The 16,279-nt window shown below is 35.0% G+C and overlaps 1 protein-coding gene across 1 annotated transcript; it reads left to right on the plus strand.

Moving 5' to 3' along the window:
* Positions 1-2,559: 2,559 nt before the first annotated feature.
* On the plus strand, positions 2,560-9,091 carry LOC122601774 (3-oxoacyl-[acyl-carrier-protein] synthase I, chloroplastic-like). Its single transcript, XM_043774512.1, has 8 exons — positions 2,560-2,728; positions 6,262-6,635; positions 7,027-7,458; positions 8,086-8,259; positions 8,333-8,446; positions 8,524-8,625; positions 8,720-8,786; positions 8,879-9,091. The coding sequence occupies exons 1-8, from the start codon at positions 2,560-2,562 to the stop codon at positions 8,944-8,946; spliced, it is 1,500 nt and encodes a 499-aa protein (XP_043630447.1). The 3' UTR covers positions 8,947-9,091.
* Positions 9,092-16,279: the final 7,188 nt, after the last annotated feature.

Here is a 16,279-nt window from a genome sequence, read left to right on the forward strand (position 1 = left end):
AAAATTTTAACGGTTTAAATTTTCATTTATTTGAATATAATAACGGTAAATTAACATTAATTACACCAATTTGAAAATCAACGTACTAATATTAACAATTATTTGCATGACATGTATATTAGATTTATATATATATATATTGGATTATTGTCATATACCATTATAAAATATAATAACTGTATCAATTAAACGTAGTAGATTTTTATAATTATTTGTAGGAAACCATAAATAAATAAAATCAACTGTTAAATATTAATAAAAACTTTAGAAAATACGTTGAACTAAAAGTACAAACGGGCAAAACCTTGAACGAATGGAAGTTTAGTGTTAAATATATATTCTTTTTGGTGTTAACTTTGAAAATGTTTTTGCAAGTGTGCAAAATCTAAACATTAAAGTGTATTATAAGCCTATAAGGTGAAAGAGGAAACTTTCTATAAAGATTGCACATAGTACGTCCACATGTACAAAATATTGAAGTACACATCCTCTATTGATAATCCATTTAAGCTAAAGGGCTAGAGTGAAACTACTTGAAAATTTCGGAAGGCTTCAAAAGTAAAAGCGAAGGGTCTTCCATCTAGAAGGTCTCCTAGTGGGGTTTTCCGTTCACATCTATTTTATTTTTTTTAACGTTTGATATTATTGAATATTGATATTGAAAAACTAACAAGTGATAGGATAATAGGATTACAATTAAGAAGCAAAATACAGAAAGTAAAAAAGATTACAGGGAAATGGCAATCGGAAAACTAGAAATTGAAAGAAGAACATTGGGACCAAGTGACATCAACATTTGTGGATCGATTAATCAGCCAAAAGAAGTTTGTGTTTAACGTTTTTGATGGCTCTACATATTGATGGTGATTTGTTGAAGAAGATACGGTCATTTTTATCTGCCCAATAACCCAAACGAAAGCTTGGATGACGAGATTGATGCGTCTACTGATTTTGGTGTTGAATCATTAGTTTATTTTTTTTTAACAAACCATAAAGTTAATTATCTATTTTATTTTTTTTAAAAGTAAGTTATTTGTTAACGATCTATTATCTAAAAGGACATTCAAACAAATAGTATATAGACCTAGATCCACGTTTTTCCATTGCAATGATAATTATTATTTAATTTTCTACCTTTATATCTTTAGTCTATTGAACTTTTCTTTTTATTTGATGAATGGCAATATGATCAAATCAATCATTCTATTAGTCTTCGGCAAATTATTTTTATTGTAGGAATCAACTTTTTTTAATAAGTAAAATGATTAATCCTCTTAACTAAATATCTTAATAATTTTTCTAATCATATATTTTGATTTTTCCATATCTCATTCTGATTCCTAAAGTTAACAGTTAACTCATATGTAAAATTGCACGTTAACGTCTTAATTTCCATTGACATATTTATTTTCTCGCATGTAACTATCATCCAATAGTTAAAGTCTTTCTTCAAACATTTTAAATGCACGAGTTGTATTAACGAATTAGTTTTTATTTTATAAGAAAAAGGGAACAATCTTAACTTGGGTGTTAAGGGACAGTGAAGCAGCGGCTGCCATTGGACCTTTATACGTGTCCCAAGCTCCCAACTCCCAAGTCACGTGTGAGTGTGTGAGCAGCTTGTGCCTTGTACTTTACATCATTTCATGTTTAATCTCTTAGTGGGCCTTTTATTTGTTACTACTGGGTCAGACCAAATACATCATAACCCAATAAGCGGCCCGACATATATGTTTCGCTATTCTAATTTCTAATTATTATTTTTTTAACGTTCGTGTCACGGGATATCTAGCCGTTACATCCAATTGGGTAGACAGTCACTAGCGACCGATTCACGAAGTCAGGAAACCACAGGGGAGAGAAAACCACATTAATTTAGCCGCTACAAAATGCACGACGCTAAATTGGGGAAAAACGTTGCTTGCTCAGATTTGAACTTTGGTCTCCCAAGGTCCAAACTTCATTGCAAGACGGGGATGTCCACTGCGTTATCAAGGCAGAGACATTCTAAGTAGAGTAATTATTAAATTACAAGGGGTTTTTAAACAAAGTCCTAAAATTTGACCATTTGTAATCAAAGTACATTAAATTGTTGCACATATATCATACTGTTTTTAAATATTGCACATATACCATGCTAAAAATAAAGAAAATGGGACTCATAACATTAAAGGAAAATAATAAATCATAATACAATTGTAGCAACAAATCTGTTGAACTATATTATAAAGTCAGAATATAATGTTTGTGAAATGTCAATAACAAGAACATCAACTTCCAGAAGTATATATATAAATAAAACTATATATATAGTCATTTCCGTCACACACTATGGTATAAGAACAGTAGGTTGGCGGAGTTTACACTACATTTGATAAACTTAGTTTTTTTAACCCAATGTTTTCTCATCAGCTGTCTCACTTTCTTTTTCTCTATATATTTAACCACCATATTCATATTAATTCATCATATATACACATTTACTTATAATTAAGCCCAAAAACCATATAACTATTTTTTATATATATATATACGACTTAAGAATATATAACAATAATAATGGCAAGCATTGCTGCCACCACTTGTTCTTCTGGTTTGATCTTAAGAAGAAAAGACTTAGCCAACAATGGTGGTTCAATGCTTCAGTTTAATGGGCTTAGAGCCATTGAGTCGAACCAAGTTACTGCTTCATCTGGGTTCAATCCTACTTGGTCAGCTTCTACTTCAGGTTTGATCATGGTTTATACCAAGTTTTTAAATATATATAAGTCCTCATTTTGTTTATAGATTGATTTTTTCTTTTTGTTATAATGGAAATATATGATATTTTGTTTGTATATATTATATTGGTGTCAACAAAATGCAAATGTTGGTGCATGTATGGTGGATTTGAGTTAACGAGTAGGTGAAAAATGAAAATCGTTCATGTTTTTTAGTGGTGGTTTTTTGGGAAAATATTGAAGAAAGAATTGAATAAGTACTATAGGCAGGGCCGTTCTTGAATTCATTGAGGCCCAATGTGAAATCTTTATAGCGAAGGCCCGTAAATGTACAAAGTAATACGAGTATCTAAATAGATGTACAATTTAGTCGTTTATTGAGGCTTCCTAATGGTGTTGACAAATCCACCTCAGACTAGTCCCTGTCAGCGCCATATCAGCAAAAAACACTCCAAGGACTAATCTCCCCCAAAATGCACCCAATGGACTCATCCACCTAAGACTAGTCTTGGACCCACCAATTATTTAATTCTACCCATTTATCCAAACTTTACACTTTTAACCCTCCAAACTATTAATAAAATACATATTAGTCCAAATACGTTAACACAAATTATTAACAAAACACACAAGTTTATTATTAAAAAAAAATACAAATACATTTAAAACATAAAAAAAAAAGCACAAATTACAATAAAATAAAGCACACAACCTAAAAACAAAAAAAAAACCAAAAAAAAACACATAACGACATTTTTATTTTTTAAAACTAAACCTAAACTAGTTGGGACCGAATAGGTAGTCTTTGTACTCCTCCATGAATTTCTTCTTGGCTTCCTTGATGTATTTCTTCTCCTCATCATCACATTCTGTTTTGTCCATGAACGAAAGACCAATATACATGGTGCACTTCCTTTCTTCCTCACGAATGGCAGCCAAAGCTAGTTGTTGTTCATCCAACACCGCCTATTTTTTACACCCAAGACGGTCAAGTCTGGCGGCTAGGTCGGAAGCTGAAGAAACGAGCAGACCCCGCATCGGAAGAAGCAGATGTTCGTGATGCCTTTGACTTAGTAGGGGGGCGCGTATAAGTATTCTGACCGAAGAAGTCATTATCACCAAGGTCCACCGGCACGAATTAGGTCCCTTCCTCCTCATCTTCACTATCAACAACATTAAGAACGTTTTTTCTTTTATGCAAGCTTCGGCCCAGAACATCATGACCGGATGGGGCGAAGAACTTTGGCTTATCTTTCACAAGCAACCAACAATTGTACATGGTAAACTGAGTTTTGGTTTGAGTAAAGTACTCTTTACTTGGGCATCGTTCTCACCACCTGCACCGATGACCATCATAGCCTTTCCAGATTGCGTTGAACTTTGACACATTTGTTCTGATCTTCCTCCACTTGCCACTTATCTGATTGTGGTTTCTTGAGTTGTTGGGGAATCTTGCATTGTACTTATCTATGATTTTCCCCCAAAAAGAATCAATAGATTGGTCTTTGCCACAATATGGATCTTCTGTAGCATCGATCCAACACTCAGTGAGAACTTTCATCTCAAGCTCGGTCCAATTAGACGAGTTTGCAGCAGGTTCTTTTGGTTGTTTGCTTTTCTTGGTGCGTTTGGACATACTTTTGACCCGACCCTTTTTTGGTTGTGCCTCAGGAATAGATTGGGGGTGGGAACAGATTCCGATGTGGGAGCAGATTCGTGTGTGGGGGTGGGGTTGCCTGGTGGTGTGGGAAACAAGTGTTGATCGAGTTGTTGAAATTGTGCAGCTGACGACGACCCCCCATGGTAGAAATTAGGGGGTTGTGCAGCGGCAAGTGAAGCATAATAAGCTACCATGAATTGAGCATAACGGGGGTCATTAGGTGGTGGGATGAAGGGTGTTTGTGGTGGCTGGTTAGAGTACGATTGATTAAAATCGTTCAAGGCGTTGTTCCAAAAGTCGTTTTCTTTTCGGTTGTTGAAGTTCGACATGATTTTCTGCTTAAATTGGTTTTGTATGTGTGAATATATGTGAATAATGCAAGTGTGGTGTGTTCTAGTGCTTAATGGAGGTGTATATATAGGCATTTTCAAAAACTAGTCGTTAAAGGACTAAAAGTGTAAAGTTTTTGAACTGCAGGTGGTCAAAGTAGACGTTACAGGGACCTGTTTTGCCAACTTGTAAAAGTTCAAAATTTTTGTCTTTTTCCTTTACCTAGCCGTTGGATTCAAAAAAAAAAAAAAAAAAAACTACAAAGCTTTCCATTCGTCCCTGCAGGAACGAGCTAGCCGGACGAGACCCTCGAACGAACCAGGGACGAGTCCCACCCAACAGTGTGGACTCGTCCGAGGTAGTCGAACGAGCGCGAGAACGAGTCCATTGGGGACCTTCTTAATGCGCCTTCCGGTTTGGGAATGTTACAAAAAGTTGAGATATTTTTATACGCTTGTAGAAAGAAAAAAAAAAGTTACTAATCATGTAGTGGAGTAATAGGATCACTTTTTCCCAATTCTTTCAAACTTTAAGTTGACATTGTTTAATCAAGAACTTTTACATCACGTTTACAAAAATCAATGTGGTGCTTTAGGTTTGGTCGACATAGTTCAACAATTTGATTTGATTTGATTTGATTTTGGGTAGTGGTTTTATGTAAGTTAACTTGTAAAGTTTATCAATCATTGAATCATCATTTACTAAACGTTTGTCTTATCAATGAAAAAAGATCATGAATGTATGAACGACTACTAAACTTATGTCTTTTGGGAAATACTCACTATTGCTAAATTTGGGGGCCCTGTGCAACCACAGCACTTGCAAGCCTTCACAGATGGCCCTATTTCTCTGACTATGGCCCAAAAATATGGGATACGGATTCTAACTTTAAATAATTTGTTTATTTAACTTTCAAATATCGTTATTACATATGATGTTCATTTAAGCTCTGTCAAAAGTTTATTAAGGTTTTTAATTGGTCAATGTGATACATAATATGTGAAAGTTTGATGCACATAATAAATTTCTTCTAAGTTGAATACATGCTATAGATTTTTGTTAATACTTGGATAGATTCCAAGCACTAGAACTAGAATTAGAATAAATGGGGGTGTCCAAGTCGGCTCCACTGCTTTGAATACGAAAAATGTCAAAAACAATTCTATTTAAAACCTGAATGTTAATCAAAACCACCAAGGCACCAATCCAAGTCAGATTGAAAGTATATATAGATCCGAGTTTTTATATACAACAAACAAAAACATAAGCAAAAGTGCACGGTTTTAATTTGTATGAAAACAGCTATATTCTCATACAGATCCTACTAATGCACATTTGACTATGTATAATCTATGAGGGTGTGAAGGGTAGACTCTTTACAAAGTGCATGAATTATCGCCATTTGTGTCCATTAGAAGGGGTTTTAAGAAAAACACTACACAGATATATCATTTCTCTTTGGATGTACACTTTAGTTTTTGACCATTTCATGTCAGCTTGTATGAAACAAGGTCCATTTGCATTTTGCAGTTAAATGTATTGATGGCTAATTTTGTGTGTTTGCAGCCTCAAAATCCACAGCAATCAAGGCAATGGTTGCACCAAATGTCTCAGCTCCCAAACGAGAAACTGACCCAAAGAAAAGGGTTGTGATCACTGGAATGGGTGTTGTTTCTGTTTTTGGCAACGACGTAGACACATTCTATGACAAACTTCTAGAGGGTCAGAGTGGGATCACTCTAATAGACAGATTTGATGCTTCCACATTCACTGTCCGTTTTGCTGGTCAGATTCGTGACTTTTCTTCAGTAGGCTACATTGATGGTAAAAATGACCGTCGCCTTGATGATTGTTGGAGGTACTGCTTGGTTGCTGGCAAAAAAGCCCTTGAGGATGCCAATCTTGGCCAAGAAGCTCTTGAAAATGTGAGTCTTCTCTCATGACAGGCAGATAACAGGCAGGTTCCCTAAGGGTGTAGCTATTTTGTAGCTGCATAGCAAGGTGGTTTGGGTTGGCCCACAAAAAGTTAAATGTTAGTGTGTTAAATATGGAGTACGATGTAAAAAGTTATATATTACTAGTAATTTACGAGAATATAAACTTTTTAAAAGAAATCGATTTGGGAGGTTTGACGACTTCCATTGGACCTACCTGCCTTTTAGCCAAACCTTTTCACATTAGTATGCTTGACCAGATAGAAATAGATATTACCTGAACTGTGTCACTTATAAGTATATAGGTCGACATTGTCACATTAGTGAAGTAGCCCCCGTTATGATTTGAATTAAATCTGATGTTTTAACTGTTTTATAACAGTTGGATAAAACGCGAATTGGAGTTCTAGTTGGTTCTGGTATGGGTGGCTTAACAGCTTTTAGCACTGGAGTGGAAGCACTTGTACAAAAGGGATTCAAGAAAATTACACCATTTTTCATTCCATACTCCATCACCAACATGGGATCAGCATTGTTGGCTATAGATACGGGCTTAATGGGACCAAATTACTCTATTTCAACAGCTTGTGCAACCGCAAACTATTGCTTTTTTTCAGCTGCAAATCACATTAGAAGAGGAGATGCCGATATAATGGTAGCTGGTGGAACCGAAGCAGCTATCAATGCAACTGGAGTTGGTGGGTTCATTGCTTGTAGAGCATTGTCCCAGAGAAACAATGAGCCCCACAGGGCTTCTCGACCTTGGGATCAAAATCGTGATGGTTTTGTTATGGGGGAAGGTTCAGGCGTTCTGGTATATTACTAACTCCCGCTCATTTTGTATGTTTTGAATTGAAGATGCATAACGTAGCTTTTGGATATTTTTTACAAATCTTACACCAAAACAACCAATTAGAATCATAAATGTAGGTTCTTCAACTTAAATTGCACTTTTCATCATCAAGATTTTATATAAATGTGAAAAGTACTGCTCCACCACAAAAGTGATTCTTGCTATGGAGGAAATTATGTATAACTGCAAGAATTGCCCCGGCCTCTAGCCATATGGGCTTTCAAGCCTATTGATCTAAGATCTTGCCCGAATACTGGAGGTGCCAATCCTCTTAAATGGGTCAGTTAGGACTTTTTATTTTTATTTTTATGGATGTTTCTAATGTGTCAAATGACATGCTGAATAGATTTAGCTAAAAAGGAAGTGGGTCAAAGTTCCTGCAGATGTATTGTTAGAATTTTTAATCCATACTAGCATATAAACTACAAGATTGTTTCATTTTAAGAATCGGTTGGGCCTCTAATTGTAAGGGTCAAAGGACAATATCTAGCCTGAATCCTTGTATATGTCAGGAATCAGCCATCTAACTCATGGGCTTGGATTGGTGGCCCATTCACAAACTAATACTAACATAGTGATTCTTGACAGATTATGGAAAGTTTGGAGCATGCACAGAAGAGGGGTGCTAATATAATTGCCGAGTACTTGGGTGGAGGTGTAACTTGTGACGCCCATCACATGACGGATCCACGCAAAGATGGGCTTGGTGTTTCATCTTGCATAACCAAGTGCTTAGAAGACTCTGGTATTTCTCCCGAAGAGGTAAGATCAATCATAGAAATCTAATCCTTTGCTTGTAACACATAACATATAATCATATGGATATTTCACTTAGGTGAACTATGTGAATTGCCATGCTACATCAACCTTAGCCGGGGATTTAGCTGAGGTCAATGCCATCAAGAAAGTCTTTAAGGATACATCTGGGATTAAGATGAACGGAACCAAGGTAAAGCCCAAATCTTGTGGAGGTTCGGGTATTTGGATCATTTAATAAAGCCTAATAATGTATAATCTTTGCTATAGTCGATGATTGGACATGGTCTTGGAGCTGCGGGTGGATTGGAAGCCATTGCATGCATAAAAGCAATCAACACTGGCTGGTTGCACCCTACAATTAACCAAGATGTACGTACTGGATAAGACCCTAACCCGTTTGACCACACATTTAGTCTTTATCTCTGAAGTCAGGTTCTAATCCTTTAGTTTGTTTTGCATGTAGAACTTGGAGCCACAAGTTGACATTGATACAGTCCCAAATGTGAAGAAACAACATGAAGTCAATGTTGGTATGTCTCTAATGCAATGAAAGTTATAGCTATAAAGTGTTGCTAGATTATTTTTTTTCAACCTATTTTGACATTTTCTTGTCTTACTGCAGCCATTTCTAACTCGTTCGGGTTTGGTGGGCACAATTCAGTGGTTGCATTTGCTCCTTACTATCCATGAGTGAGTTCCCAACGGCATGTGCTCACTTTTACAAAAATTCAGGACCAGATTAACAGTTAAGGATATTTGAGAATGAATCTGATATGTATGATGATCATTTTGTAAGGAGTTTTTGGTGTAAAACTTTTTTTTTTCCCAATTCATGTATCCGATATGATTAACCCGTCCATTGGTTAATAAACATCCATCGTTTTCTGTTGTTAAGGGCTTCCCTTCCGCTGTCATACTAAGTTGATAGAGTAACTCCTAATGCCGACTTCCACGGGTTCCCATTACCGTCTTCGACAGTGTATGTGGGAGATTGATATGTAGACAACCTTACCCCTACTAAAAGTAGAGAGACTGCTTCCAGTTTCTACCAAAGGTAGAAAAGGACCTCCAGGCTCCAGCCTTGCTGGGCATGAGGATCGAACCCATGACCTCTGTTTCCAGAGGCAAGGACTCCAACCACTTATCCAATCCAGTTGGTTTTTATAGTATAAACGTATTCAAAGGACTTTTGGTCTAACAGTTATCCATGTGTGATGTGTATCTTTGCCTTAAAGTAAGAAACATTTGTGTTATTCTGGACTATGTGAATCAGACAAACTTTTGGTATTATAGTAAGTGACAAGTGTAATATCTCATGTTCTCAAACAAAGATGGCTTAATATTTTGACATATAGATTATGTTGCAATGATATGTTCTAAGTTTAGGATTAACAGATTATGTTTTCTTAAAAAAAAAATTGGCACCTAATAACAATCAATGTTACCGGTACCTTAGGCCCAAAGAAGTGAGGCGTTAGACCTCCAGGGAAAGCCCAAACAGTGCACGTAACCTCATAACACTTGCTACATTGCCCCAAGGACGTTATGGGCAAAAGAGATTCCCTCCGTCCCTTTTCAAACGCCCCCTACTTCCTTTGACCACACACTCCAACGGATATATCCCTTTTCCGATGGTCCTTTTTTTGTAAAATTTAACTATATTTAAATTTGTGGTTATGGGAGCCCCTCATTTTAAGAAAAAACCTACTCTTTTTCTAAACTTCACATGTCATAATGCCGTGAGATTTGGGGTTATAAGAATGGAAATGATAATCGTACCACATAATTTGATAAATCTACCACCGTTATGCATTGTAAATTTGTACAATATGTTATGATATATGTAGTAGATTTATCAAATTTTGTAGTACGATTATCACTACCTTTATAAGAACCCTCACTCCTTTTGGCCTTTTTCTAAACTAAATGAGAATTACATTTTTTTTTTTTTTTTAATTTTACAATCTTCAATCTTGTTGGCTGTAGTCATAATTTCCGATTAATCAGTCAATTTTACCGCTAAAGAAACTAATGGCGTACAACCCTTAAAGATACGGTTATAAACCGTTAAACCAGTCATTTAATAAATAAGTGCTTAATGGGTAGACAGCAAACATGAGTACGGCCCCTAATTATAACTCCAAAGTAACGCACCTTTAGTGATTAATTAACATTAACATATTCTTTAAAACCTTAAACTTTTTTGTTTATAAGGGTAATAAACGTCATTACCATCGTCACATGCTACTTGAATTCCATATTTAATAATCGAAGGATTCCACTTCTCATCATTATTGTAGGTTGTAACATGCTTAAATTCCCACTTTTGTTAATTTTAATTGTGCAACTTGTGGTTTTCTTTCGGCAAGTCTAATGGTTTCTTTTAAAAGTCCTTCAAGGTTATAGGCCGGTTTGATTGGGAAACTTGAGGCAGTCCGATAATCAAAAGTTTGTCTTAAACCTCAATTTTTTTTCTATATAACTAGTTGGACTATAATCAACTTAGTCACATCATCATCATCGTCAGTCTTACATGGAATATTAAGTTGTTTACTTGGACAATCACTTAGAAAATACGTTTATTACAATTTAAATTTTTACAAAACGCCATTATAATTACCTTTTTGATAATTATTTAATATCCTTCATCTAACTTTGTCAATAACAATTTTATTTAAAAGGTTAATACAATAAACTTAAACAATTTTAATTGTTATTTTTCGTGATCAATTAACTCCAAACAACCTGTATATGAATGATGGACAAATAATTTAAGACATTATATGGAAGCATGTGTATGGGAGGTATGCTGAGATATTCTTGGAGTACGAATACGATGATTTGTATAGTGAGACCTGCTTTACTTATGTTTGGGCTAAAGTGCAAAGTTTACTTTGTGGTGTAATAAGTAATTGTCGATTTCAAAATTGTAATTGTAATTTTCTTTGATGCTAGCTCCTTGCTAGTATCTTGTTTAATATATATCTATTCTGCTGTTCAAAAAAAAAACAAATAATTTAAGACAGGGGAATATTATTTTTAGCAAAATTGAACATCATTTGAAACACACAATACAAACACATCTTTTTAAGTGTTTGTTTTTACTCATTAATTTTGTGTTAACCTTTTTATTGTTTCTTTCTCGTGAATACAACATGGTATAGGGTCATCATTATTTGTCCTTTGATAAGGGTTGTGGTCCTTCAACAACTTTATGAATTTTTTGATATAAATTAAAAATGATCCTATTACGTAATTATTCATTTTGTAACTTATTTCTTTTTTTAAAATGTACCAGACACTATTTCTTTATAATCATGTAGTTAAGTTAAGCATCATCTTTTTTTATCTACATCACATCGTTCTCGGTTCGTGAAAGCCCAAATGCCCAATACATAAAAATGCAGTTATAAAACGATTGCAACAAGACAGTAAATGGCAGAATAAAGTAGCTTCGGTACATTGAAGAAAGAAAAAGGAAAATGATATATATTGTTTAGTCCATATATTATATAGGTGTTAGGTAAAATAAAACAATAATTAAAGTAAAACAAACAAAATAATATGTTTTTTTTTCCCACTGAAGATCATTATGCAAGATGAAAAATCATATTGCATCAATTGTTTCGTGAATCTTGGTGCATTAACTTAACCATGATCTAAGGGTCAACATCTTATCTTATTTGTTGTGTATTAATACTTGTTTTATAATACCCAACCTCATATTATATATATCATAAAACTATATAATTATAATTAATATATATCTAAATCTATATAGATAAATGGAAAATAAGTTAGCATGAAACCAGTCTCTTTTTCACATAGGTGGCCACAAAACCAACTTTCAGCCAACTCTTTTGCCAACACTAAAGTTATACGGAGCCTTAATTAACTGCATTTGCTATCATTAATTATCACAAGTTTACGCACGTACAGATTTATAGATATAGAATATAGATTTACATTGTGTATACGTGGTTATGTATATGTGCATTTTCCTTTACCATTAGGCTAGACGGAGTGGGATAGACACCACACCGGTACCAGGGGAACACCGACCCGTGGTACCGGTACCGGTTGGGTGGTGACCGGCATGGAGACCACTTCGCCCGCCTCTCTCTCGATCCAATTCCGAACGTTACATGCTTTGATTTTAAAAAAATAAATAAATTGTGGTGGGGCCCACATTAAACGGTCACTTTCCCTCTACTTCTTTTCCTCTTCTTCACTTCCCTTTTATTTGTTCTTTTTTTCTTATTCTTTTTCCCAGTAGCAACAACACCAACAAACAGCATTTTCTCCAAAATCTTTCACTATACACAAATCGCGAACATGGACCTAAGGTAGATTAAGATGACGATGCAAGCCCATATGCTCAACGACGACAAACACCAGTCTGAAGTGAACACCATCCTTCAGGATCTAATCGACGAGAAGGCGACTTACAAAGTCGAAATCAACCGAATTCAATCTCTTGTGGCACGAAACACTGGCGAAGCTGAGTATGTTTTATATCTTCAACAAAAAATCGACTGGCTAAACCAAGTCATTTGTCAACTTAACACTGCCTCTAACACTTTGAAAGCCACACTTGACCATGCGTTATTCTCGCAAGGCAATGTCGGTGGTGGACATCATGTTGATTATTATTCTGACCCGGAAGAGAAATACGTATCTCCCCAACCCGGAGACACAATCGGTTCTCCTGAAGCCTATCGATACATTCATCGTAACGATGACGACAGTACTGTGGACTCGGATTATTCCGAGTGTTAGGTTTATGTAATGTTTTTAATAATTTTAGTAATATGAAACGTAAGGTGTTTGTTTTATTTAATTAATGTAATGTCATGATTTTATTAATAAATATTAATTTATTTGGTTAAAAATAAATAGAAAATGAATAAAATAAAAAGAGTAGGAAGGGACGGAGAAGTGCTCCTTACATTTAGGAAGTGGGCGGGGAGGGAGGGGACGGGTGGTGAAGCCCTCGCCCAGCCTTATACCCAAATTACCAACATCGGAACGGTAAGAACTTGTTACAAATTAAAGATGTATACACCAGAAGGATTGATAAAAGAAAACCATTCACTACTGCTATTAAAATACCTGTGAGCCTATTTAGGACATTGAAAACTTTTTAAAGGTTTACTCAGTATGATTTTGTCACGTTATCATCATCATCATTTGCTATGATTCCTATGAATAAACCTTTCCAAATTTATACATGAGTTCTAAGGAAATGTATTAAAATTGAGGGGAAAATAAGTTTATGGTGAAGTATCGATATGCTAAATCGAGTCTTAAATTTATAAAACAAGAACCACTTACAAACTGACTACTACGCACTCACGGGCAGTGGACCCGATCGTTTGTAATATAGTATTGAGGTAAATCCGAGATCATTCGCAGGGATTGGTTAGACAAGTTGTTTGGTAAAATGGTTTGGAAAACGGGTGTTACTCTTAAAATCCTTTTTTGACAATGAAATTAGAAAATGGTTTGCAAGGCAAATAGCATAAAATAAAGAAGAACTTCAAACAATATAATTAAAAGTCATCCACCTTGACTTCCCTCAACTTCAAATGTGATTGCATTTAATTAAGACCAAATTCTTTAGAGTTTAAAGATAGTCGTGACAAGATTAAGGTGTTCACGTGGTACCACCAACCATAAACAAATTACCGAATCACCTAACTGCTAGTTGAATTACCCAAGCCGGTACCACCAAAGCAAAGACAACTTTTTCCAACAATTAGTTTTATTGACTACCGAATTATCAATTGTACGTATGTGTCAACAACGTGGTACCACCAACCGCTATTAATCACGTTGACAAAATTAATCTTTTCTTAAATTGACATTCACTATCATACCATGAACTAGTGATAACTATTCATAGACAAATAACCGTTTTAAAATCACATACACATTCAACTGGTACCACCAACGAAGAATTATATGCAACCAATATCAAAATAATTAATAAAAAGAATTAAAATCATCAAGATCACAGAACAACGATAATTAAATAAACTCTTTTGAATTAAAAATATTGCAATCACATTATCCGTCTCGTTTCATCAAGTTGGATGATAAACAGTTTAGCCACTCATGATCAATGAACAAAAATAATCAATAAAAGAGAAGAACATATTATACCAATCGTTTGAGAAAATAGAAATTGCAAGACAGTAATTAATATGATCTAGATGGGTGCCCGTGATAACTTCGATGAGTCCGCCTAAGTGTTTTCACTTGATTGGAGAAGGAAGAATCCTGGTAGAGCAGCTCCTAGAAAGACAAGTAAAAATTCGTCCTAGGGTTTGTATTTATACCCCTTGAAAAATAAAGGCTTAAGTCGGCCTTTGACTTTCGTTGACCGACCTACCACTGCAGCGCAGTGGTCGTGTGTTACCCTCCACTGCGTCGCAACCAAATATCTCTGTCCAAGGACTCGTCTTCAATCAGGGTGACTGCGGCGCAGTGGCGTTGTTGCATGGCTCACTGCGGCGCAGTCGAGCTCTTTGACTTGGCGCCCGTTGACTTCTTTTATCACTGCGACGCAATGGAACTCGATGACAACTGCGTCACAGCCAAAAATCTCTGGACAAAAACTCCTCGTGCATGTGTGACCACTGCGGCGCAGTGGGCATGTGTGCACCTCCACTGCGGCGCAGTGGACATATATTAACCGGTTTCTTCGTTTTCAACTTTTTAACTCCAAATTCAACTTCTTTCCTACTCGAATCAACTCTCGACATCATAGATCACCTCTAGGCCAGTAAGTCTTCCAAAAATGCACCAAATGAACGCGTAACCTGTTTAGAGCCTGAAATCACTAACAAACACCATAAACGCGCCAAATGCATATGAAAACGACTTAAAACATATAAATACATGGCCAATAATGATGTGAGTAATGGATATAAATTAGTCACATCAAGTATATACAGTAACAGTATGACCTTTTCACATTAAGTAAATCAAGTATGAAACACAAACTCACTGAGACTCGCAAAAATATAAACCGCCTCAAAGTTTTTTATCATATTCTGAAACCCGTCAATGGAGATATTCTTATTATTGTTTACCAACCTTCAAATTAAGGTTTAACTGTACTTTCAGAAAAAAATTGCTTAAGAAAAGTCAATTATAACTTTTTATTTAAAATTATTTTAACTTTTGAATTAAGATTATCAACAATTATCTTTATTACATTATAAATTAAGTGTGAGAGAGAATCCCTTCGAGTTATTTCTAACTTGAGAAAAGTTAAAATTAAAAGTAAAGATTTAAAAATAATTTTTTAATCTAGATACAACCACTAGCACGTAGGCTCGTTTCATCCTCACTTATTGTTCCTAAGACCGGCCAATAGATTTATCTAAATTAAGGAATAAAATTTGGTTGATTCCCTTAAAGAAATTGCAGCTTTATTATATGGTGGGGATTCCTTCAAGTTACCTTAACATGACTAGTCATATTTGGGTGATCTTGATTCTTAGATGAATATTAAGGTCCAAGATTCAAAGATGATTTTTGAATCTTAACCCTTAATTTTGATTCAAAGGTTAAGATTTCCCCAACTTGACAAGTTGGGAAAATAACTTGAGAGAATCTATTCCCTTATAAAAAGCATTATTACTACTCCATAATTGGTTTTTACTTTGTAGTGATCCTTTATGGTGTTGGAAATTTGTGTTTCACTTTTAGCTACTTGATCTAGTTGTTAACTAAATTTTGACCTTTATCAAATATACAGATTTTATGACATTTTAAGATAAAATTAAATTTATGTAATTTAAGAAAAGCTGTGAAAAAACAACTCAGTGAATTCAAGAATGTAACTAAAATTATGAAAGAACAAATCGCTAAATTCAAATATAAATAATGTAATGAAAATCAAAATAGCGAAATGTAATACTAGAATATTGACGTAAGCGTTTAACTTGTTCGATATCAATATCATGTCAACGCTTGTTGTAACAATTTTTTTACAATCAAAAACTCTTGTAGT

Source organism: Erigeron canadensis, chromosome 5 (assembly GCF_010389155.1).
Source record: "Erigeron canadensis isolate Cc75 chromosome 5, C_canadensis_v1, whole genome shotgun sequence".
NCBI classification, from domain to species: domain Eukaryota; kingdom Viridiplantae; phylum Streptophyta; class Magnoliopsida; order Asterales; family Asteraceae; genus Erigeron; species Erigeron canadensis.